Source organism: Sebastes fasciatus, chromosome 19 (assembly GCF_043250625.1).
Source record: "Sebastes fasciatus isolate fSebFas1 chromosome 19, fSebFas1.pri, whole genome shotgun sequence".
Taxonomy (NCBI): Eukaryota; Metazoa; Chordata; class Actinopteri; order Perciformes; family Sebastidae; genus Sebastes; species Sebastes fasciatus.
The window spans coordinates 25,360,224-25,385,058 of NC_133813.1; the positions used below are offsets into that span (position 1 = coordinate 25,360,224).

The 24,835-nt window shown below is 43.5% G+C and overlaps 1 protein-coding gene across 11 annotated transcripts in view; it reads left to right on the forward strand.

Moving 5' to 3' along the window:
* The first annotated feature begins 1,610 nt into the window (after positions 1-1,610).
* Positions 1,611-24,835, forward strand: part of prrc2b (proline-rich coiled-coil 2B) — a 31,868-nt gene continuing 8,643 nt past the window's right edge. For 8 of the 11 annotated variants that reach the window (XM_074618497.1, XM_074618500.1, XM_074618501.1 and 5 more), the window contains exons 1-22: positions 1,611-1,769; positions 6,101-6,278; positions 6,406-6,583; positions 6,803-6,905; positions 7,775-7,838; positions 8,030-8,173; positions 8,648-8,961; positions 9,116-9,243; positions 9,330-9,493; positions 10,490-10,574; positions 10,671-10,839; positions 12,431-12,770; positions 12,895-13,088; positions 14,598-14,799; positions 14,908-15,115; positions 16,448-18,493; positions 19,831-19,994; positions 20,876-20,991; positions 21,080-21,221; positions 22,182-22,258; positions 22,445-22,732; positions 23,219-23,320. In XM_074618497.1, coding sequence (XP_074474598.1) covers positions 6,164-6,278; positions 6,406-6,583; positions 6,803-6,905; positions 7,775-7,838; positions 8,030-8,173; positions 8,648-8,961; positions 9,116-9,243; positions 9,330-9,493; positions 10,490-10,574; positions 10,671-10,839; positions 12,431-12,770; positions 12,895-13,088; positions 14,598-14,799; positions 14,908-15,115; positions 16,448-18,493; positions 19,831-19,994; positions 20,876-20,991; positions 21,080-21,221; positions 22,182-22,258; positions 22,445-22,732; positions 23,219-23,320 — 5,343 coding nt within the window. In that variant the 5' untranslated portion in view covers positions 1,611-1,769; positions 6,101-6,163. The remainder of the gene's footprint in view (positions 1,770-6,100; positions 6,279-6,405; positions 6,584-6,802; positions 6,906-7,774; positions 7,839-8,029; positions 8,174-8,647; positions 8,962-9,115; positions 9,244-9,329; positions 9,494-10,489; positions 10,575-10,670; positions 10,840-12,430; positions 12,771-12,894; positions 13,089-14,597; positions 14,800-14,907; positions 15,116-16,447; positions 18,494-19,830; positions 19,995-20,875; positions 20,992-21,079; positions 21,222-22,181; positions 22,259-22,444; positions 22,733-23,218; positions 23,321-24,835) is intronic. The other 3 variants (XM_074618498.1, XM_074618502.1, XM_074618499.1) reach the window with 2 other exon arrangements.

The window sequence follows — 24,835 nt, forward strand, 5'->3', positions numbered from 1 at the left end:
TAAGATAAGATAAGATAAGATAAGATGAACCTTTATTAATCCCCGGAGGGAAATTCAGGTGTCAAAGCAGCAACATCAGCAAACATCAGCAAACAGAGGGAAACACAGGAGAGGTAAAGGTATACAAAAATTATAAAAATCAGAATCAGAATCAGAATCAGATTCGTGTTTATTGCCAGGTGTAAGAGGTATACACTAGGAATTTGCTTTGGTTATGTTGGTGCAAGTCAAACAGTATAATAACAAAAGAATAGATAAAAACGTTAGAATAAAATAAGAATAAAAAATTGAGAATAAAAAAATGTAAAACAATAATAGAGATATAAAAGATACAGAGTGAATGGGTGAACATAGTGTGTACAGTCCGTCAATAAATAAATGTAGTATGTACAGTAAATAAATGTAATATGTACATATGTGCAGTCTATAAAGTGGTATATAGGATGTATAGTGTAAAGTGTAAATTAATGTTAATTAAATTAAATGTGAATATGCCTGCAATGTCAGAGTATATTTTTAGTTTTACTGCAGTGACATTTGCTGCAGTTTGTAATATATATTTATTCATAAAATACTAATTAAAGGGACTATTTGTAACTTTCAGAAATGCTTGTTAACAGCGACACCTGTGGCCGTTAAGTCAACGAAAGTCAGCGTCGGGCTCGCGCTTGCTCGCGCTTGCTCGCGCTTGCTCGCGCTTGCTCGCGCTTGCTCGCGCTTGCTCGCGCTTGCTCGCTCTAAATATACCTGAACGAACATCGCTCAAAACAGTGAGGCAACACACATCAGCTAAAACCACAATATCCCTCTATATTTCACCTGCTTGACAGTAATGTTAGCTGACCAGACGAAGGTCTCTCCATTAATCAATGCTGATCCTAGCGTTGGCTTTGAGGCTGAAGCAGGAAGAGAAACGTTATCGCCTCCGACCACAGCCGGAGAGAGACACCGGCATCCAGGCGGAGACGGTAACGTTTCTCTTACTGCTTCAGCCCCGCTGTAGGAAGAAAAACGTTACCGTCTCCGACCGTGTGCCGGTGATAACGTTTCTCTCTGCGGAGCCCCGTCACTTCACAAGACACGGGAAACCTCTGTTGGTCTGGAGGACCTGCAGCAGTTATTTCTGCACAAACGTCCACTGTACATTCACTAGATATTCTCAGAGCTAAATTAACTCTTCTGCAGTGTGTAGTGAGCGCGCGTTCACCTCTAGAGGTGGAGCGAGAACGCTCGTGGTGTGAGTGAAGGCAGGCAGAAGAGCAGAGACTTCAGCCACACGCGCAGCGCGCATGTGTCCCGACCCGGTACATTTATACGCTTAAAAAGTTACAAACAGTCCCTTTAATGTTAATTAAATTAAATGTGAATATGCCTGCAATGTCAGAGTATATTTTTTAGTTTTACTGCAGTGACATTTCCTGCAGTTTGTAATCTAATATTTATTCATAAAATACTAATTAACACTGCTCAAAAAATGAACAGGGTGTTTCTGTAGTTGCTGAAACCAACCAGTAGGGGCGCTAGTGTGTTGTGTTGTGTCCAACGACGTCTATTGACGTCATGACGTTGTCAGCCGAGCCCATCCAGCCTCCACACTCACAGCGCTGTTCACTTCCAGGCCGGGTAAGAACCCCAGCAACAACGCTGCGACCGGTTCAACCTACGAAGAAGATTGGGCTCCTCAATCGCCATCCATCCTTTCAGTAGACTACACTTTGTGGAAATATATCACCGTCACTGATCACAAGATACACTAAGACGTTGAATCGGTGAGTTATGGATGCGGGTGGTTGTGTGAAATATGCAGTATTTCGCTCGTCCTCTTCCTCTGCCCAGTTTTTATTGTTGCTTTGTTCTGGGCAGCAGCAGCCATTTTTAATCGCCTTGCCCTATACATCCCCACCATCGCTGTCGTTCTGGAAAAACAGCGAAAGGTTGAAAATATGTGCATGGGTCTGAGTGTTTTACACATATTTCCCCCCAAAGTCAGTGTGTTTAATCATGTCAAGCACTAATGTAAATGCTGTGAACACCTCCGGCCTGTCAGGTTGTTGTTGAACACTAGACTGGAAGTTACACTGGACCGCCGCTTCGCTAGTGTTTGACTGTCGAAGCTCAGTAAGAACAATTAGCTGGGTGTTATTTCACTTATAGCTTGTACAAACAGAAATAAATGTAATGTATCCATATCTACAGTGTAATATGTGGTAGAATCTGATCTCCAGCTCTCCGGGAGCTTGGCCGCTGTTAACTGTTTACATAGCCATCTTTCTTTAGCCAGCAGCTAGCATCTGTGACTAGTGATGGCTAGCAGATGTGGTCCTATGTGACGTTTGTGTTTGTTACGTTACATTTCAAGGTAATGTTAGGTCATCTTTATTATCTCCCACATTGAACACAAATCGCTGTTTTTCTTATAGCTCAGTAGTTGATTTAGATTGTGTGTTTTTGTTTTCGTGGTGTCAATTTCATGTGCTGGAATTAGCATTAGCTTCCAGTGAGCTAACGACACCTCCAGATACCGGTAGAGAGGTCAAACCGTATTCTGTGCTTGTCAAAATTATGTTTTTACTTATCTTAAGTATATTAATTTGTAGTACATATATTATTTTCTATTTATTGTCTTGTGGAAATAACCGTAAACATGCGAACAACGTCAAGTAAATGTATGTTAGCTAGCTGTCATCAGGTTAGCTTCCATTTCTGACATAACGACCACTACGTAACGGTGAATGTGTCGTTTATTGGTGTTATATGATTTTACTGAAATCAAAGCAAAAGGGTGTTGCGTGATGTGTTTAAATAACCAGCTAGATCGACCTTGATGGACAGATATGTTTCCCGGTAAATCTCAGTAAAACGCCTCTGCGGAGCTTTACCGGAGCGGCCTTCGGTAACCTACCGTTACGTTACGGGTTGTCTGGTAGCGCTGTTCGGTTGAAACGATCATATTTATTTAACATTTTATATTGTGTATCAAATATGCAACACACCAGAGTGGGCTTTAGGTCGTAGCTAGCGTTACATACTAAAAAAAACACGATCACTTAGCCCACATTGTTAAAGCTTTGTGTCTCCATCTGTGTTGTTTTGGTTCTTGTTTTAAAGGTCCCATATCGTGCTCATTTTCAGGTTCATACTTGTATTTTGTGTTTCTACTAAATCTTGTTTACATGCTGTAATGTTCAAAAAACACTTTATTTTCCTCATCCTGTCTGCCTGAATATACCTGTATTTACCCTCTATCTGAAACGCTCCGTTTTAGTGCATTTCAAGGGAATTGCAACAGAATTGCGTTGCCTGGCAACAGTTTGGGTCCATGTTTACTTCCTATCAGCTGATGTTATTTACATACACTGCAACAGAAAAAAAAAACTGGGACACATTTAGAATGTTTACGTTTAAAACCGTGTAATGGTCTAAATATTGTATATTTGTGACATCACAAATGGACAGAAATCCTAACGGCTTGTTTCAAAAGCACAATTTCTGAATACGGGCTGTGTGTATTTCTCCGTATATTGAGCGTTTTGATACTTTCACAAGTAATAAGCACTTAAACCTGCTTTATAATATAAAAGACATGAAAATCTTACTTTTTACAATATGGGACCTTAAAAGAACATGTTTGGCCATGTATCACATTTAACTCGAAAAAAACACACTTTGGGGTGTGCACTTCATGTGATTTGATTGTCTTTGTCAAAATCAATTAATACAAATAATTCCGATTTCTCAATGATAAGAAGTTGGTAGATCTTGTGTTACTGCTACTGCTAGTAAACGTTTGCCACCACTTGACTATTGTGGTAGATTTAAGTGTACATAAAACAATTTAGGTTTCCTGTAACTTTAAATAAGAGCTCAACTGGTATACCTCAATGAATTGCTGTTATATTTCAAGTTTCTGTTTACAGTGTCTGCATAATTGTGGTAATCCACATGTTTTTGTGTACTTCTGTGTGTTGGTTGAAGTTACAGTAGTATTTACTGTATATTGCATTACATCAGGTGTATGTTAGTATATTTCAGTTTGGTAACAATGAGTGTTGGAGCTATTTCACAATAGAATTTCACGTTCAAGTCAAAGCCATTTCTGCAAACATCGCATCAGTTTTACGAAGTAGCTCAGCAGTAAGAGAAAAAATAGATGGAAATGGAGTTTAAGTCAGATAATTATTCATTTAAAGAGGACAGTTTTGTTAAATAGCATAAACACATTTTCCCCTTATCCTTAAAGCTGGGGACACAACAACCGACATCAGAGAACTAGCGGCGACGAAGGCTGCCTCACGTCGCCTTTGTTTTGGCCGACAAGTTGCACCCGAACACACCACAAAGACTACAGCCGACGGACAGTTAGCACAGACTGCGCCTGCATGAGACGAAATTACTCTCCGCACCAGCAGGCCGCGGTAGTCTGTATTCGTCATTCAAAAAAGGAAACCAGAAGACCGAGGACTGCAGATATATAAGTCGTCGTTATGATACGTACATGAAACAAAGCAGCGTTTGACGACCATTTTCACACCACTCTCACTCACCACTTAGCGTCATTCCAGATGGCCGTGTCGTTGTGAAAATAACCGTGTGTTGGAATGATCAGATGAGATGAAGATGAAAAATGATAAGACCAGTCTGTGTTTACCATCTTGACTTTATTGGTTTGCTGGCTTTCCTCACTTCCGTTTCTCTTCTCGTGCACTGATTTGTTTAAGCTGAACCGCCAATCAGGGTGATTTCTCTCACTGATGCGCTTCGCCGCCGATTCAACATGCTGAATCGGCTGAAAAACCTCCAACACAGACAGACTAGAGTCAACGGTGCGAGACACACCAAAAAAACTAGGCCGACGGACGCTCACTGATGGCCCCAAACTGTCCTATGGCCGACCGTCAGCTTGCTGTGTCCTTAAGGCTAGAGGTATCAAGCCATACAGATTTTTGCAGTGACGGAGGCTCAATTTATTTTGCTCTGATCAAAGCATAGAAAAAATATATTTGAAAAAATTAGAAACAGTGTTTCTGTTTACTCATGATAATCCACGTACCTGAACTATATCAAACACAAAATATGGTGATGCTCTGATTATTTGGTGTCTGGTTTTAGTAAAACAGTGAACAGTCATTTTATCTTCTTCAAACTCACTCAAATACCTTTCCTATGATTGATAACAACAACTCAGTGCTGTTTGTAAGGTAGCATGTTTATACAAAATACCAGTAATCCTACACGAGGAACTCTGTGACACCTGCATGTCATAGACAAGTTGACTTGTTTGCGTCTCTACCCTCGAGTCAGGATGTGGAACAAACAAAAACTGAAGTCGACGTTCCACAGCAGATGGAGACGTGGAGCAAATCACATTTTCCCATTTAAAATCTAATGTAGAGGACAGGACAGTGCCTGCTTTAAAATAATCACGTTTCACATTGAACACCCAAGGTATTTTTTTATTTGATTATGACACCTGTTCCAAGCCATGTTGTGTCAAATGTACTAGAGCTGACAAAGGGCGACTGATGCGTCACCTCGATTGGCTCACATCATTTGTTGAAAGTTGCACATAAACACATTGCAGTGATGATAGACATCACCCATCTGACCGCCAACTAGGGTTGTGCATTCCAAGCAAAAATACTATTTGATAATAACTGGGAGCTAGTCGATTATTTTTCGAAAATTGCCGCATACCCCCCAGCCACAACAGCTGATCTACCTGCTGAAACTATGAGGGGTGAGGCGCTGCTTGTGCGCATGCGCACACACACCTGCGCTGACAGAATATGAGAAGAACTGACCATGCCACACACGTTTTTACTGGTAATACCAGCGTCTGCGACGGTTAAAACAAGGGAAAAAATATTTTTTAAGACAGGACAATAGTCGCATAAACTAGTCGATTTTTTATAATTTGAAAAATTGAGAATCATGTCACATCCCTACCGCCAATGTGCATTCTGCACCTGTCTGAGAAAATAGTCTGTTTCTAATAAATAAAAAAACAGGATGGATAAACATCCTCCTCCCTTTAGGTTAATGTTTTTTTTCCTACAGTGAGGTTTGCACTTAAGGTTGACATTTCTTCTCCTCTTTGTAGAATCAGAAGAAACTGGGAAAAGGCGCAAATAAAAATTTCCATACTCGATGACATTACATCGCAATGTCCGATCGTTTGGGGCAAATAACCAAGTCCAAGGATGGGAAAAGCAAGTATTCCTCACTCAGCCTATTTGACAAGTACAAGGGAAAATCAATAGAAACTCAGAAAAACGCAGGTAAGCTTGATTTATTTAGTTTCTCTCCTCAATACCTAATTACTTTCTTTACATATCTGTTACTATGTTTCAGTCCCTTTTGTTAATCTCACTCCCCTTGCTTTATCTACCTGTGTTTTTCTTCCAGTAGTTCCGCGACATGGCTTGCAGAGTCTTGGCAAAGTGGCCGCAGCCCGGCGCATGCCCCCACCTGCTCACCTGCCGAGCTTGAAGTCCGAAAACAAAGGAAACGATCCCAACGTGATTATTGTACCGAAAGACGGTACAGGATGGGCGAACAAGCAGGAACAACCCGATCAAAAGAGGTAAGGGGAGAAAGGTTAAAACACTGCAAACTACCCTCTCATCTAAAGCTTTTATCTTATGATAAGAGATAGTTGTTGTATTTAAACCTTCCCGGAGGTCCAGTCTATCAGTGCAAGTCAGTCTAGACTGTTGTTTCTCGACTCTTGCCTTTTATCAAGTCATTGTACCCAAAATTTCACAAAACTAACTTTCTTTTTTTCCTCTCTGCTTATTTGTAGTTCTATTGCATCAATACCACAGCTGCCGGAGTTGCAGCCACAGCTGGCTTTACAGAAATCTGTCTCCAATCTTCAGAAGCCCTTACCGGTAGCCAACCAAGAGGTGTGTATGGTTATGTTCAACCTGGGATGTTTTTTTACAGATTTTTACGGTCATGAAGATTATGTTTAAACTTCTGTCTCTTGTTTGATCTTAGAGAAGCACTCCCTAACACACAACTGTGAGCTTAGTGCAGATTTTGTTAAATATATATATTTTTTTAAAAGTCAAGAAAAAAATGCCCCTTTTTGTGTAAGAAAACTCACTGCAGTCTTAAAATACATGTGACTGAACAATTGCTGTACAATCCTAGCTTTAATAATCCATTTGGTAATTTTTGGCAAGTATCATAGATTCTCTGTGTACCAGTGTGTATTAAATACTCTCGGCTGTATTAACTATCTCAGTTTGAGAGCAAATTATTCTGCTAGGTGGACATATATTTTTTTCTTACAAGATATAGAGAGGGTGATACCCAGTCCTCTTTTCTGTTACAGTGTGTCTGTTCTGTTCCAGTGTAGTTAACACAGAGAGCAGGTCAAGATGGAGTTGGTAGCTTTTAACCACATTTTGTCAGGAAAAAAAAGACTAATTTTAAGGCTACATTCACACCAGATTTGGCGGTACGGTGAATACCCGAGTCCTCCCATTCATTTTGAATGGGGATAGTGCGTTTGGGCTGCGACCCCCCTCAGGGGGTGCAATCAACTTTTGAAGAAATGGTGGCCAATCACGTAACTGCAGAGCCACAAGTACAACCCAGCCATGAGGAAACAAGACGTTAATCGTTGTGACTCTCCCACACCGCCGCACAACCCTGTGGCCAATCACTGCAACACCTGATATGGTGTGAATGCAGCCTGTGTCTTAAAGGTCAAAGAGATATAATGCAGATATTAGACAGTGACCATGGTTTTTCTTCATTTCCACAGAACACAAACACAGGTGGACCAAAGCAATGGGCCCAGCTAAATGGAAAGGCAGTAGAGCAAGATGGTGAGTCATCTCAGATTGATCTATAATTGAGAGTGAGGTGTGTTTCAAATCAAATTACATGCTAATGATGAATGATACGCTGTCCAGATTTTGACCCCCATACGTCTTTGGGAATTAGTACAGCTTTCTTCTGCGTGCACAAGTCAGACAAACGTTTTTCTTTATGCCACTTCTCTCAATGACAACATCAGGTTCAAGGGCCTCAAACCGACTTCAGCCCTTCTCTCACGAGGAATTTCCCACGTTGAAGGCAGCTGGAGAACAGGACAGGGCTGGCAAGGAAAGAAGCGGCTTCGATCCGTCGTATGGGCCAGGACCAAGCCTCCGCCCCCAGAGTAAGTCTTAACTCTCAAGAATTGGCTGGCAGTCTCAAAGATAAGATAACGTCTGCTGGAAAGCAAATTATTAATTTGGTCTTTCTGGAATCTAATGATACTGTTGAAACTTACAATGGGAGGTAGAGAGCACTTTACTCAGTGTTTCTCGAACCCAACGCTATGTGTCTGTCAATGTCATATACTTGAGTATTTTCCAAGCAGGTAGAACTCCTCAACAGACGTGTTCACATAGAGAATAGATGTCATTTTTGAAGTTTTTACGGACAATTTGGGATGTTCTGGATTAGCTGTTTCAGTGACACAGAGAGCGTTGATTGGACTTGGCACCAATTAACTTATGTCATTAAAAACATTAAGATGAGGTTCAAAACTGTGTGGTATTACTTTTAATTTCATATTTTGTCAGTGCAAATCATTCCATATACAATTTGTTCATCGGTGTTTCTGAAATCTCTCTCTCCCCACTTCAAGATGTGACGAGCTGGAGGGAAGGTGGTGGCAGGAACCTTCAGCCCTCGTCCCTGAGCCTCGGCCTGCCAGCAGATCCTGAGGGTAAGCTCACTGCCCTGGGTGAGACTGGCACCCCTCCCGCCTCATCTCACCCCCCGTCTGCCACCGTCACAACCTCTTCTAGTGTAGTGACGGTTCAGTCACCAGTCCTTGACCCCAAGGAGCCTTCCCTGCGACCCGCCCAGCCTCTCCGCAGAACAACCGTCCCTACTGCCCTGCAGTACCAGCTTCACCACACTTCGACTGCTGTCTACCACGACATGTTGCCTGCATTTGTAAGTACTTTATGACTACTTTAGGCCATTGTCTGTTAAAAAAAAAAAAGCTGCAGTCTAGTGGATTTACTGTTAGCTGTTGGATATAACCAGAAACAACTCAAAACCTTATGGTGGCTCATTGTTTTTTTTACTATAATCCTGCTGTTTTCAGATGTGCTCTAAAGATACACGTGAAGCTCCAGGTACAGACCATGTTCCTACCACCGTAGCAGCACCAGCCCGATTTGAAAGCAAACCCGCTTTTAGACAGGGCTACGCCGCCAAACCTGAACTTGTCAAGTAAGTACATTCACAATGTGAGAGCATTTATCCATTCATTAAGTAGTTGGTAATTGCTAATTTTTCTTTCTACCATCTCATTGCAGTGGTGATGTGAGAAGAGAGAACCGCTTTGTCCGTGCTCCACCTCGACCCTCTTCTCAGCCCATCCGCAGGCCGGGTGAAAGACCGACACGCCCAGCCATCATTAATCCAGACGACCTGAAGGATCTGGATGAGCTTGACAATGACTGCGAGGATGGATGGGCCGGTCAGTAATTCTTACACTTGTTTAACTCCCTCCATCCCCCTCTTATAGGAGGCCAAATACAAGATTGAGTGTGAAGTCAGTTTGTGCTACATTAAGTTTCTTCTTCAGCTTCTGAATATTCACCGTCACCATACTTGATGATGAAGTATTGCTGAATTATTAATCGTATGCCAGCATGTTACAGCCTTCACTGTGCTGATTCCACTAATAAGAGTTCATCTTCTTTAAAGGCAGGGTTGGTGATCTAGAGAAACGAGCAAGAGTACGCTGGATTTTTATACAGCGATTTTCAAATAATAATCGACTAATTCCCAGTGATTTTCAAATAGTATTTTTGCTTGGAATGCACATCCCTACTTCCTTTAGTGAATAGCCTATAACTCGCCAGTTTTGTATGATTGCTGCTAGACCGCCCTGTTAATACACGTGCATTCTTTGTGTGTGGTGAGCGGGAGAGCCAACAGTTTTTTTGACCGCAGTGAATATGTTGTTTTTGAAAGGCTAAATGCCAACAAATATGGATTGAAGCAGGATATTCTGTTACGTTAAAAAAAACATGTTGTGAATTTCGGAAATGATTACATCTGTCTTTTTTCAATAATTGCTTATTTTTTTTAACTTTACATCACTCTGGAGTTATTGGAAATGTTTGGATTACATGAGTCAAAAACAATCCTATGCAGCCGTCGTGCGCAATACATAGATACATTCTGGGTCGGGCTTGCTCGGGCATGTTTCGAACTCATGGTGTGATCGGTACTGGAGCAAAGTTGAAGCGGGATGGAGCGGGAGGTAAGGCGACGCTCCAACTTTTTTTTTTAAAGACGCTCTGCGCTCCATCCAAAGTCCTTCCACTCAGGCTCCGCTCCACTCACATGGTCTGCTCAGGACATAGCAAGTTGATTTGCTCTCTTATGGTTTTCATTCAGCCAGATAATATCATTCCTCGAGTGTATGGTTTTGCCACTGACTGTTAGTTTGTTTTTGTTTTTCCAGGACTCCATGAGGAAGTTGATTATAGTGAGAAGCTTAAGTTCAGTGATGACGAAGAGGACCACTCCGGTGAAAAAAGCAGGATGTGGTGAGATCTCTTTTTTTATTTAAATGTATGTTTTTGTCATCATTTAAAGGGATCCTGGTTTAAATATTTGATCTGTTACTTTACTTTACTTTTTAGGACTGAATGGGAGAGGGAGAGAGAGATCCTGCGTGACTGCCAATCCTCCCTTAGTTCAGGTGAGGTGCCTTACCCCCAGGAGGGCACTGAGGAGAGCTATTCCTACCAACATCATCACCACGAGCTGCCCAGGAAGACCAATGGCAGATATCTCTCTACAGACACTCTGGTAACAAACACACCAATGCTGTGTTTTTCCACTTTCATCCTCCTCCTCCTCTGAGATGACTTATCTAAGATTAACTCATTATGATGTTATCCACAGTAATAACACATCTTGTTTTTTAATCCCTCTGTGACTGTGGAGGATAAGCCAACACCACAGGGCATATGAATAGCAGTGTGCCTTCACACACCCTCGAGTGAGACTGTCATTGTGAATCGGTAGAGATGACCTTGCAGTAACCATAGAGATATGTGTCTGACTGCTTTTCACTCGCCGTGCTTTTTTCCTGGCAACTGAAAACGATGTGACTGACATAATGGAGATACAGACTACGCTTCTGTTTTTTTGGCCAGTTTCAGTGTGAAAAATCTGAAGGATGAATTCCCTTAAAATAAACTACAAGTAGAGTTACACATTTAAGCCTACATATTTAATATTTTCTTTCACTAAACAAGTCTTTGAGGCTTAAGTTGTCAATGTGAGCGGATGGGTTTAGCAGACGATGTCATTTAGGGTACCCTTTAGGCCTGCAACTACCAATTATTTTCAATGTCGATTAATCTGTCAATTATTTTCTTGATTAGTGGTTTGGTCAAAACGGTGAAAAATGTCAATCAGTGTTTCCCAAAACCCAAGAGGACATCCTCGAATGACTTGTTTAGTCCACAACTCAAAGATTTTCAGTTTACTGTCATAGAAGTGTAACCAGAAAATATTCACATTTAAGAAGCTGGAATCAGAAATTTTGCCTTTTTTTTTCTTTTCTTAAAAAATGACTCGAACCGATTTAATCAATTATGAAAATAGTCAGTGATTGATTTATTAGTTGACAACTAATTGATTAATCCATTAATTGTTGCAGCTCTAGTATCTTTAAGGCCTTGTGGTCTAAGGTGCATCCTATGTAACAATTATTTTACAGAGATAATTATTTTAATTACAGAGTTTGAATGTGGCCTGGGACCTTAGTTGCTTGTCATCATTCCTCCCTCTTTTCACACGTTTCAATCATTTAGAGGAATGCAACATCTTATCTATTTCTGTGGTGTTCCTCAAGGTCTTGGTGTCTTAATGTGGTATTTAGGAGGGATTATTGATCGTTTTTATCAATTCTCGATTGTTTAATAAAATGGTCAAATTTGGCACCAAATCTGTGTAACAGATGGTATCAACCCAAAAATTGCTGCAAAAACTTATGAGATATAAGTGAGCATGGGAATGGCCATCATATACTTCTATCAGAATGTTCAAAGCCCTTATACACAATTTATTTTAATTAATTAATTCATGTTTATTTCAGATTTATGACTAGAACAATTTGACACACAGTACTGAGCTGCATCTCAAATTAATTTTCAGTTTCCCAGCTTTTCCGATGATGTACACTACTTCTGTGTGACATCTGCTGTTGACCTGCTATCTCCCCCTAAAGGAAACACTTTTAAAATCAGCAAATCCTTTTGGTCTCAGAGTAAAATATCAAATATTTCGTAGTTATAAGCTTTTCTCAAAGTTCACATTGTACATATATTTTTATATACTTAATATACTGTAATATATACCTCCCCTTGAATTACCTCTGTTCCGTCTCTAGGCCCAGCAGAAAATCCAAGGTGAGCCACTGGCTGACCAGGAAGATCACCTTCGCCAGTCTCAGGCTCCAGCTAGGGCGAAGTATGTGTCACCTGAGCTGTCGGAGGCTGTTGAGCGGGCCCGCAGACGTCGGGAGGAGGAAGAGAGGCGTGCCCGTGAGGAACGGCTGGCTGCCTGCGCTGAAAAACTTAAAAAGCTGGATGAGAAGTTTGGGAAGACTGAAAGGCAGACATCAAGGACGGACGAGGGCCTGAAAGAGGGAGAGGGCAAAGAGGTTCCACTTTCCCCAGACCGGGAACAGAGTAAAAGCCACCATGAGAGCTGGCAGTACAGCACAAAAGGTAAACAAACTTAAAAGCTTTAAAAAACTACAAGTAGACTTGTATATTTAGGCCTATATATTATCTATAAAATATAAAGATTATTGCAGATTCTAAGCATGGGTTGTGGTCAAATGATTTCCAGATGGAAGCGAGTGTCCCCCAGACAGCTCTCCTGGTCATAGTTACCGTGAGGAACCTGCCTTCTCCAGCTACCGTGCCAGCGAGGATGATGGTCAGGAGCCCTCCTCTCCCTCGGGAGACTACAGTGGACGTCATCCCTCCAAACCCGTCCCACCCCGCTTTCAAAAGCAGCCACAGCACCATCCGCAGCAGCAGGTGAGCGCCAGCTGATGCCCCCTTCTAACCCATAAAGTCTTAATCCCAGACTAATGCGTCAATGTATTAGTGGCTGCTTTGTGAGAAGACAGTTCATGGAAGCAGGGATTTTTTTTTTTTATGTCATCAACATGTAAACAGCCTTGTGAAGCGTGTTAACCTATTTGTCTTTGATTGGATTGTCCATTGTTAATTCTTGTCAGGGGTTTTGGGAGCTAATGTTGTTTGGTTTTCTCACGCAAGAAGAGAAGTAAGGGTGCAAAGTAGAGATGCCAATTTAGAATAATTTTTTTTACCGATAACCGACCCTCGTTAACCGATTATTAACCGTTAACTGACAAGATTAGTGCCTCGCATGCAGCAGTGCGCCAGCTGCAGTGTATGAGCACAACAGACAAAAACAGAGTCCCCAGTTCATCCGTTCGGGAGAGTTACTGTAGCAGCCACGGTGCTGCGTGTAGTGTCGTGGACACATGCAGCCGCTTTCCCAGTAAGTCTGCACCACACCATTTAGTTTAGCTGTGAAGTTGTCAGCAGTGTGTCTGCCCGGTGTAACGTGACTGTCTGCCTGGCGTAACGTTAGCGAGTGTCCGACAGAGCGTGTCGGTTTGGTTTGTGCTGCGTTCGGAGATGTAGCGTTGCTGGTGGCTTCTTGCCCGCCGTTGTCACGTACATACGGTCTGTCAATGTATCGCGGCTTGTCCCACGTGCGGTGTATAAAATGACTATATCGCGAACATCGACTACAAATTGTCAAGTAATGTTTTTAAGCCTCCCCGCCGGCATGAGACTCGCTTTGGCATTTCCTTCTTTCCCTCTCTTCTATGGCTCCCTCTCAGACACAAAAAAAATATTGCGATATTATTTTTAGGCCATATCGCCCAGCCCTAATTTAGTGTCTGGCTCAAGGACACTTTGACATGCAGAGAGCAGGATCGAACAGCCAACCTTTCTAACCGCTAACCGTGTTAAATGACGATCCGCTCTACCCACTGAGCTACAGAGTGTTTTATCTGAGTGAGGCCAGGATCTCCTGTTTACGAGACAGGCGCTTTAACCACTAAGCCGCAGCGCCAAAATGACTACACAAAATGTCTGCTGTGAAAAAGGCTGATTGATAGATTGATTTGGTCATTTTCTCTTTCCCGGAGAAGACCTGCTGTGATGATGACCATAGTGTATGAGGAGTGAAACACAGACGTGTCAAATTTCCTTGATATTAATTTTGGATTTTTAGTCAATCAATCATGTAAGTTTATTCCACGCTGAGAGCGGCTTTAATGTCTTCTGTGTTCAATCGTGAATGTGGAATTCAAAATAGTTCACATGTACAATGAAAAGGGTTGAAACGAAGGGGATTTTATACTAAGAAGACTGTAACATTGGAAGATATCCCCTTGACTTGGCTAACTCTGAAGTCTCATATTAGATTCAGCTGAATGTTAGATGTCATTTATACACAGAGCAAGGACTGTGGATTTAAAGTGTATTCATTGTAATATTCTACAGGAACAAGTATACAAGATGCAGCACTGGCAACAGTCTGCTCACCCTGCCCCATCTGGCTCAAGCCACGCCCAGCGGGGCTACTACCCCCCACATGTTCTCGGATTTGATCCCCGCTGGATGATGATGCCACCTTTCATGGATCCCCGCATGACCCAAGGACGATCTCCTGTGGACTACTACCCCGGTGCTGTCCACTCTACAGGTGAACTCAATAAAATGAGCACGTAACTTTGCATCTGAAATCAGACCGTTTTCCCAGCTGTTTTTTTATCAAGGAAAACTCTCCAATTTGAACACTGATTGTTTTCAGCAGGAATGATGAAACCTATGATGCATCAAGACCACCTGAACAGCCCTGGTTCCGATGAGGGATGCCATCCCAACCTGCACCAGGAGAGAAGAGCCCCTTCAACTGAGCCTTACCCTATGTGGAACCAAGATGGCTACCCCTTGCGCAGCTTCACTCCACCTTATCAGAGACAGCATGGAAGCTCAGACAGTGGCCAGCCAGAGGAGAGGTCAGTTATTTGTGTTTAAAATAGTAGATCCTGTGAATTTCGCAGTTCTTTAATTAAGGCAAAGCAATATCACCGCTTAAAACTCTGCTTAGTGGCACAGGCCCTGTTCAGACCTGGCAATAAAATGCATCCCGAGTGATCGGATCACAAGTGGACAGCACTAAGTACGTCTGTTCTCACCTGGCATTAGAATGCGTCTCCCGATGCGTCTTGAGCGACCACTTGCGATAGGATCTCACTCCCCGCTCTATATGCAAATTAACACATAGTAAACACACGGCTAATACAGCAGACGCTGTGACGTAATATTACAGGAATGTCAGTAGTAATATCGTACATATTCCTGATCTTGGGTGCATTTAGTGAACATCAAAATAAAAGATTATTGTACCAGCGGTAACGGTGGTTAGCGTGGGCTTTCTCCAGGTTCTCCGGTTTCTTCCCACAGTCCAAAGACATGCAGGTTAGGTTAATTGTTGACTCTAAATTGCCCATAGGTGTGAATGTGAGCGTGAATGGTTGTCTGTCTGTATGTGTCAGCCCTGCGATAGTCTGGCAACCTGTCCAGGGTGTATCCCGCCTTTGCCCAATGTCATTTGGGATCAGCTCCAGCCCCCCCCCTCTACCCCCTCCCGCAACCCTGAATAGGATAAGCAGTTACAGACGGTGGGTGGATGTGCCGGCGGTCCCCGGGGACCTCCGTGCTACCAACACCGTTGCCTTTGCCAGGCAACAGCGGGGTGCAGAGTTACAGAGAGCCGGTGATGAGACCCAGCAGGTGGGCGGGCGTCAGCGCCATGCAGAGCACCAGAACAATTATACTGACACATCTCCAACAGTATGATAATAATGCACTTTGCATGTCTAGTCTGATAGTCTGTAGATATGTAGCCTATAGATAAGATATATTTTAATAAAATACAGTTGTACCGACAGGATACAGTAGAGCACAGAAGCTGTTTTCATGCCGCGAGGCAGACAAGTCCTCGCGTCTGCCCGGTCTATTCACAAAAGGAGCGCAGAGACCTCACGGATCAAAGCAGAACGTCAGTTGAGTAGGCAGTCCTCAATGTGGCCCAGGACACTTTAGTGTACACACTGCTAAAAGAATGTGGCCATATGCGGCCCAGACACCTCTGAATGTGGTCTGAGCGATCAGATCTCAATGCGTCTTGAGTGCGTTTACACCTGTACTCAGAGCTGTCCACTTGTGATCGGCTCACTCACGACGCATGTTAATACCAGGTCTGAACAGGATCATAAGCCCCTCTTGGTGGGCCTCTGTCTGTTTTTGTCATTTTTCATCTTTCTTGTATCTTCTTTATTCCACAGAAGTGAAATGGCCAGCTCCCAACAGGACTCCTATGAAGAAAGAGCCAATGAGTGCTTGACCCACCCCCAAGATGATATCCCCCATCATGCTTACCAGAGCCGAGGCACAGACAGAGAACACCAAGGCTTACTGACCACTGCTCAGAGCCACTCCTTGAATCATCCAGATAGTGATTACTCGAAGCAAGACTCTAGAGACAAGCACCTGAAAGACGCCTCTGAATCTCACGATGAGACCTTAGATGGCTCCATGGACAATTGGAAAAGAGATGGAGGCCAGAAACAAGACAGCGGACTCAACAATGCTCAAAGCCAGTGGTCCGAACCCAGTTCCAGTTCCAGTAGTAGTGTTAGCCAGCCGTCTGAGACCAGTGGGCGCACCTTGACTCGCAGAACTGGGCCCATCAAGAAACCAGTACTCAAGGCTCTCAAGGTAGAAGACAAGGAGAACGAGAAGCCTAAACCTGAGCCTGAGGAGAAGCCTGTCCCTTACCGCCTGGAGAAAGAAGTCCTTACTAATGTTTACGACTTGAAGAAAGACAACCAGCCTGCCAGCAACAGGCGTTCAGCCTCGCCTGTTGTTGTTGAGAAACAGCCTGAAGAGAGGCAGCGTCAGTCACCAGCTCCCCCCAAAACAGACAGGCCTCTGAGCAGCCACAGTGATGACTCTCCTAAGGAGAGCGCCTGGGACACCAGCAAGAACCAGTCACCTAGAGATAGCCAGGAAATTCGGGAGCCCCAGGCACCACGGCGTAATAACTGGATCTTCATCGATGAAGAACAGGCCTTCGGTGCTGTCAGGGGAACCGGTAGAGGCCGCAGTCGAGGCTTTCGGGAATTTAGCTCAAGAGGTGGAACCCGTGGTGGCCGAGGTGGAGACAATCTCAGGGGGGCTTATAACAACAATAACAACAGCAGTGGCGTTCAGCGGACAGGCAGAGGCAGACCGCCACCTAGGGACCTCGTCAAGGTGGAGGAGTTCCAGAGGGGCAAGCCCCGCAGGCGAAATGTTAGTGAGACCTTGAGTGAAACGTCTGAGTATGAGGAACTGCCCAAGAGGCGTCGCCAGAAGGGATCTGAAAATGGAGAAGGTTACACAGAGTCTGGAGAAGTCCGTAAGGCTGATAGAGACTCTTGGAGATCCAACAAGGTCTACACAGATGACCAGGCGGCCATAGATTCCAGAGAAAAGGCCAAGGCCAGCAGCAGGGGCTTTGGAGGTCGCATTCTGCCTCCCAGAATGAACACCACTGGAAGTTACAGTCGAGGCTTTGGAGGCTCGAGGGACATCGCTACATGGAGGGGCCGTGGGCCCCAGTTTAGTAGCACTGGTGGCTCCATGCAAGAAAATGGTTATGGTCTTGGAGCTGAGGCTACTTATTCCCGCAGACCCCCTGTTGAACGTGAGACTCTCAAGTACCCCCCTAAATTCACTGGCTCCTTCATGGAAAATGGCACAGAGGACAGAGGTGAAGGAGAATACTACTTCGACAATGACAACCCTGACAGGCAGATGTTGAGGAGACGGCGTCCACCCCGTCAAGACAAGCCTCCACGCTTCCGTCGTCTACAACAAGAACGTGAACCCGGCTCAAACCAGTGGACAAGTGATGAGTACATAAATGGAGACATTGCAAACCCCTGGCCTGGTCGCCCCAAAGGCAGCGGGGAAGAGAACTGGCCCAGCGGCCACTACACTGGTGCACGCCCCAGTCAGCACGGTCAGGCAGAGGAATGGGAGACGGGATCAGAGAACAGCGACTTTGGTGACTGGAGAGAGAAGCGAGGTGGAAGTGGAGGCACGGCTACACAAGGTCATGGCGATATTCCCTCAGACTCTGGCCATGGTGAACCAGGCTCTGGTGAGAAGAGGGAACTTTGCAAGAGAAGCTTCTCCAGCCAGAGACCACTGGTGGAACGGCAGAACAGGAAAGGAGAGCCATCACTGCTGGAAGCGGGCAAGATGGCGCGTACCCCTGATAATCCCCCCACCTCCTCCTCCAACAGGAGTGACAGTTGGCAGAATGGAGGGACTTCTTGTAAGAGGTGAGCTGAATAATAGAACAAACTTCAAGTTGAAGTAATTGTCCTTATAGTGTGCTGGGGAATTATATTAATGCTCTAGTGTGTTGTCTCAGGTCTGGTTGTTTTATAGTTGCTTGGAAACCAACAGCACAGGGTGTTTCCTATATTGTTTTTGACCTTGATATACTCCCACTTACACTAACAGGGAGGAGACTGAACACAAATCTTTTGCTCACCTTTATTTTTGGGTAGTACAAATATATGAAAGTGAGTGCTTACTCTCCATAGAGTCCAGTCAGATACCTAGCTTTCATTTTAGTGATTTAATTTCTGGACTGCTTGGTGAACGCGTCTGTTGTTAACTTGCACCAACAGTTAGCTTTTGTTGTCAGTTTGTCTCTTGATTGAAATTGATCCGTCATTAGCCTTTAGATACTGTAGTTTCTTCTTTGGATGTTCGACTCGTCTCCATTCTTCTCCATTGTTTAAGGAAATAAAAATGTTATTTATAGTTTTGCTACTGTTTCCCCTGTTATTGAACAAAGTAGTGCTTGATTATGGCAAAAATCATAATCACAATTATTTTGGTCAATATTAAAATCACAATTATTTAACACGATTACTCATTGACTTTGGAAACATCATGCATTTAGAAAGAAACATTTTGTCGCCTACATTTTAAAGTCAAATGCATCAATCTGGTGCTCTTTGAGAGCAACAATAAGAGGCTAGATAGAGGAAGAATGTTGTACTCTTATAAAAATGTTGTGCTCTAGTAAACAATTTAATGATAAACCATTCGTTGTAAAGATATGAATGGCTTTGACACGGCAAACATAAGTCACACCTTCCAAGCTGACATAGAGCCGGTCGCGGCACACCACCCACAGAGGAAATATGGCCGGCGAAGGCCATCCGGCGCCGGGGAGAGTTCCTACAAAGGGATCCTCCCACACCGAGTGGCTGTCCCTCACCCACCGATTAGGGCGCCGCTGTAAAGGAAAGGGGTGCGCTGGATTTATAACACAAGACAAAACAAGACCATTGCGAAACCTAATGCGGCCAATAATTGTTTTATGTCGATTATCTTGTTTTGATAGTCGTTGGAAGCCAAAATCGTAATTGAAATTTGATTAATTGCACAGCCCTAGAACAAAGTCTGAGGTACTGGGCACTTCTCACCATGCAGTCTGTCCCAGATGAGAATGTAGCTCAGTTTCATTGGCTAGATGTATTTGGGAAAGGTACCTGTGTCTGACAGGAGGATATGTTATTTGGTTATTTTGCCACTGTTATTATTTTTTTTGATGTCACAATCCCCAATTAAAACCTTTTTGTCTCCTTTTCCTGCTTTTCAGCAGGAGCCCAGACGAGTCTGGCCAAGTCTACAGCATCGAGCAGCCGGACGAGAGGGAGCCCAGTGAGCCCTCCGGGAAGAAATTAGATAAGGAGCTGAAGCAAGGATCTGTCAAGACAGACATGACCGAACCTCTGTCCCAGTATGAGCTCAGCAGCTACCCAAGTGAGTCCAATTTTTTGAATTTATCTTTTCGAAATTAAAGATAAAGTAGGCGAGATTGGAGCATAAAAAGTTATTTTTATAAAACGGTCGTGACAGTAGTACATGAAACAGGTAACCTGAAAAAAATAGTGTGCCTCTGTGTCCTCCGGTGCTCCTAACGGCGTCTGCAAGATTTCACATAAGAAAAAAAGCAATAAGAGCTGACCTGTCAATCACTCGCGAGCTCCGACCGAACGGTCAAACTAGGCAGTGCTGATCAAATATGAATCATATTCTGTTACTGTAATGTCTATTTCTCGCCTCAAATGTTTTCAGAATCATCTTGTAGTGCACGGTTTAGCTGTAAAATGAGAAAGTTTGTGACGCCGCCGCCATTGTGAAATCTGGTGAAGGAACGTCAAGTTCCAGTCACATGACCGGAGCACAGCCAATAGGAACGCTCTCTCAATGAAATGGCTTGTGATTGGTCAAAGTGTCCTGTCACAGGCTAGATTTTTTTAAAGCCTGAAAACAGCCATGAGGAGGTGCAGAAGTCTAGTTTTCTCTCAGAACACTTGAATTACAATATGCTGAAAGGTTATTATGGAATTTTTGCCCAATGATGCCAAAAACATTCTGCCTACTGCCACGTTAAATGTTAAGTGTCTAAAGGTGAGTTGTTGCCCATCTACATTGACAAAAAAATCTCTGGACAATTGGCGCTGCTACATTTTTAGGAAAGATACTGATTACTGATCTCATTTAAGCTAAAAAAACCTCATGATGTGGTGATGTTGCGGTGCTGACTCACACATTTTTAAACAGAAATCCCGATAATGTTCAGTACTGCAGTTCCTACGTATCCCAGATAATTGTGCATTGACCACATGCCTGTTTTGCAGTTGAGGGGGACGCAGGGGGACCAGTTTCCAATCCAGATGTATACCAGGATGCCTTGTCCAAAAAGCAAAGACGCCCACAGGAAGATGATAGAAGGAGGAAGGAACAGGGAGCTGCTGTAAGTCAACATATGCTCCGTAATCATGCCAGGGATGAACAAATAGTGTGTAGTTTGTTAAACTTCTTCTCATTGTTGCCTGTGTTAGGTGCCAGTGAAGAACAGGACTATCACATCCAAGATACCGCCACGCTTTGCCAAAAAGCAGGGAAGCATGAGCATTGAACAACCCGAGGAAGCACTTTCTTCCAACAACCTGGGAACTGAAATCTGGGAGACCAACAGCTCAGGTTCGTAGATGACCCAACTTTGTGTCAATGCTTGTTCTTGATGCTTTTGTCGGTGTTAACCAGTAGCCTAAGACACATTACAGTAACTTGAAATTGTTTGTAGAGCAGTTTGGGTGTTTTTTTGTTGTTGTTTTTTTTAACTTAGTTAAGTTAAAAACGTAGTCCTTTATGCTGATGTGCAAGCTGCCTTATTTTGTCTGTTAGTTAGTGTGTTTGCTGTGTTAGTTTGGGTGTTATGAAGTGGGGTTGTGTATTATTTACAGTAGATGACGGTCGGCGTGCCCCCAGCATCGAGAAACATACAGGAGCACCGGAGCAAAGCAATACAGTGCTGTGGACGGGGACGGCAGAAAAACTTATTTTAGCCACCTAAAAGAAAGGCTTGCCTAAAAGAATGATATCCGTTTAAGTGTACGCTATATTTAGAATATTTTCCAACGGCGAACTGAAAGTGAAATGCATCTATACTGTTTTTTTGTCATCTGAGCCTGTGGCTTTGGAGAGAGCATAGATAAGTTTCACTCTCATGTTCCCTGTCAGAAAGGAGAAGGAAAGGGCTGTCTGACGGTAAGATAAAGCGCTGAAAATATTCTAAATATAGCGTATATCTAAATGAATATAAATTTTTTTAATTAGAGCCGTATTTTAGGTGGCTAGTTTTTCTGCCGTCCCCATCCACAGCACTATTTTGCTTTGCCCTGGTGTCAGTACTCCTGTCTGTTTCCCCAAGCTGGGGGCACACCGACTGTCATCTACTGGAAGTCATACACCTGCTATGGAAAAGTACCTCATACAACCCCACTTCAGAACACCTGAACTATCCCTTTAAAATGTCAGTTTTTGTTTATCAACATTTATCAATTTTATAGATGGTTTAAGGCTTTTTTGTGAAGGAACATTTTCTGAAAAGAGACAAATTGATTGCGTTCTTCACTAAAGGCATTCATTTCTCTTTCTTAGCTCTTTCAGTACAGTCTTCAGGGGGAGACTCGTGGACTAAACAGGTGTCTTACACTGGGAGCGAGCCCAACTCTGAGGTAGTACAATGCATGGACCCTACATTGCATATATTCTGTGTCTGCATTATTTGTCTGCGGTCAAAAAATATTTCTGAATATGAATTTGTTTTGCCTCATTATTGACAAATAACAAATTGGCTACAATGGTATCGGATTACATTGAGAAACCTAAACCAATTATTGCCTTTTCTTCTTCTTGGCCAGGACTCTGATGCTGGCCCAGAGCAGAGCAAAGAACCGCACAAACCAGGGCCCATCGGAAATGAACGCTCCCTAAAGCACCGTAAGGGATCAGAAGGTGTCGATCGGCTGGAAGGTGGCCCGATCACGGCAGTCAATGGCGTGGACCTCCATGTGGACACCGTGCTGCCTGTGCCTCCTATTGAGTTTGGTGTCAGTGCCAAAGACTCTGATTTCAGCCTGCAACCGGGCTCCACCCCAGTGACCGTGTCCAATCCTGTCAACAAGCTTCAGGACGCACTTACCACCAATGTGAGTGATTATATCTGTACTTTAGTGGTTTCTTGTAAATAAAATAACTAGTGGTAATCCAAACGCATTAAAGATTGATGTGACACCACAGGAATAGGCAGAACGTTTTTTATACCCCCACGACAACGTAGTCGGGGGTATATAGCGCTCCGCGTGTCACACTTTAGTTTCCGGAGCACTACTCGAAAACTATTTCACTCAGGAACTTCAAATTTGGTATGATGGTTAACAGTGTGGTTTAGTTGTGCCTTTTGGGGGTTACAAATCCAGGGTGACCAACATTTCTAAAATTATAATTAATTCCATTACTTCAAAAAGGGCAAAACCTTTGGCCTTACTTTAATAGGGGTCAAGCAGTGAGCGGGGGTATGTGATCCATGCTCACTTTTGCCTTGTTTGATAATGGAAGTGTCTTTTTGTTGCTTAAAAACAAGATGTTGACTTGCAACTGATTGATCCTGAACTTTTCCATTTGTTTTTAAACAGACGGCTCTCAATCAGAGTATCCCCATGCTGCGTTCCAACCACCTGCAGCCTGGCATGAACCTCAACCCCCTCTCCTTCCCCAGTGCTGACCTCACTCTCAAGGTAATTTGAATTACAATCCAATGTACACAGTTCCCTCGAAAACTATTGGAACAGCGAGGCCAATTCCTTTATTTCTGCTGTACACTGAAAACATTTGGGTTTGACATCAAAAGATAAACATGAGGGCGCCTGGGTTAGCTCAGTTGGTAGAGCGGGCGTCCATGTATTAAGGCTTGGTCCTGACCGCAGCGGCCCGGGTTCGAATCCGGCCTGTGGCCCTTTCCGCATCCACTCTCTCTCTCCCCCCTTTCAAGACTCTATCCACTGTCCTGTCATAAAAAAAAAATGGAAAATGCCCCCTAAAAAAAAAAAAAAGAAAGATAAACATGAGACAAGAGATCAGGATTTCAGCTTCTATTTCCAGGTCTTTACATTTAGATCTGTTACAAAACTTAGAAGATGGCACCTTTTGTTTGAACCCACCCATTTTTCAAGATTTGTGGAACATGTGACTGACAGGTGTTTTTTGTTGCCCAGGTGTGTCCTATAACATTGATTATTCAAACAATAAATAGCGCTGAATGTCTACTTTCAGTTCCACTTGGGGTTTTGCCTGTGCAGACTGCATTTATAGTTTATGGGAGAAAAGCCAGCAATTTTGAAGCTGAGAGAAAATGGAAAATCTGTCAGAGCCGTTGCACAAACATTGGTCATAGCCAGTACAACCATTTGGAATGTCCTGAAAAAGAAAGAAACCACTGGTGTACTGAGCAACAGTCGTCAAACCGGTAGACCAAGGATAACATTGTGAGAGCTGTAAGAAAAACCCTAAAACAACTCTCAGTGACATCACCAACAACCTCCAGAGGGCAGGAGTGTAGGTATCACAATCCACCGTTCATAGACGACATCAGGAACAAAAGTACAGAGGCTACACCAGAAGATGCAATAAGAATAGGAAGGCCAGATTGGAATTTGCTAAAAAGTACAGAGACAGAGGCTCAGAAGTTGTGGGACAAAGTTGTATGGACTGATGAAACAAAGATGAACCTTTACCAAAGGGATGGAAAGGCTAACTTGTGGAGAAAGAAAGGATCTGCTCATGATGCCAAAAACACAAGCTCATCTGTGAAACACGGTGGAGGTAATGTCATGGCTTGGGCTCGCTTGGCTTCTTCTGGGACGGGCTCTTTGATCTTCACTGATGATGTAACACATGACGGCAGCAGCAAAATGTACTCAGAAGTCTACAGAAACATTTTGTCTGCCAATTTAAAGAGAGATGCAACCAAACTGATCTGGAGATCCTTCATCATGCAGCAAGACAACGACCCAAAACACACTGCCAAAACAACCAGGGAGTTCATCAGGGGAAAGAAGTGGAAGGTTTTAGACTGGCCAAGTCAATCTCCAGACTTCAACCCTAATGGGCATGCATTTTACCTGCTAAAGAGGAGACTGAAGGGAGGAACCCCCCGAGACAAACAACCGCCACCATCATCTCTCTCTCTAAAACGCACGCTCGCTAAGATCACGGGCCACCGGAAACCTGTCTTGTCTTGTCACCCCAAGAAC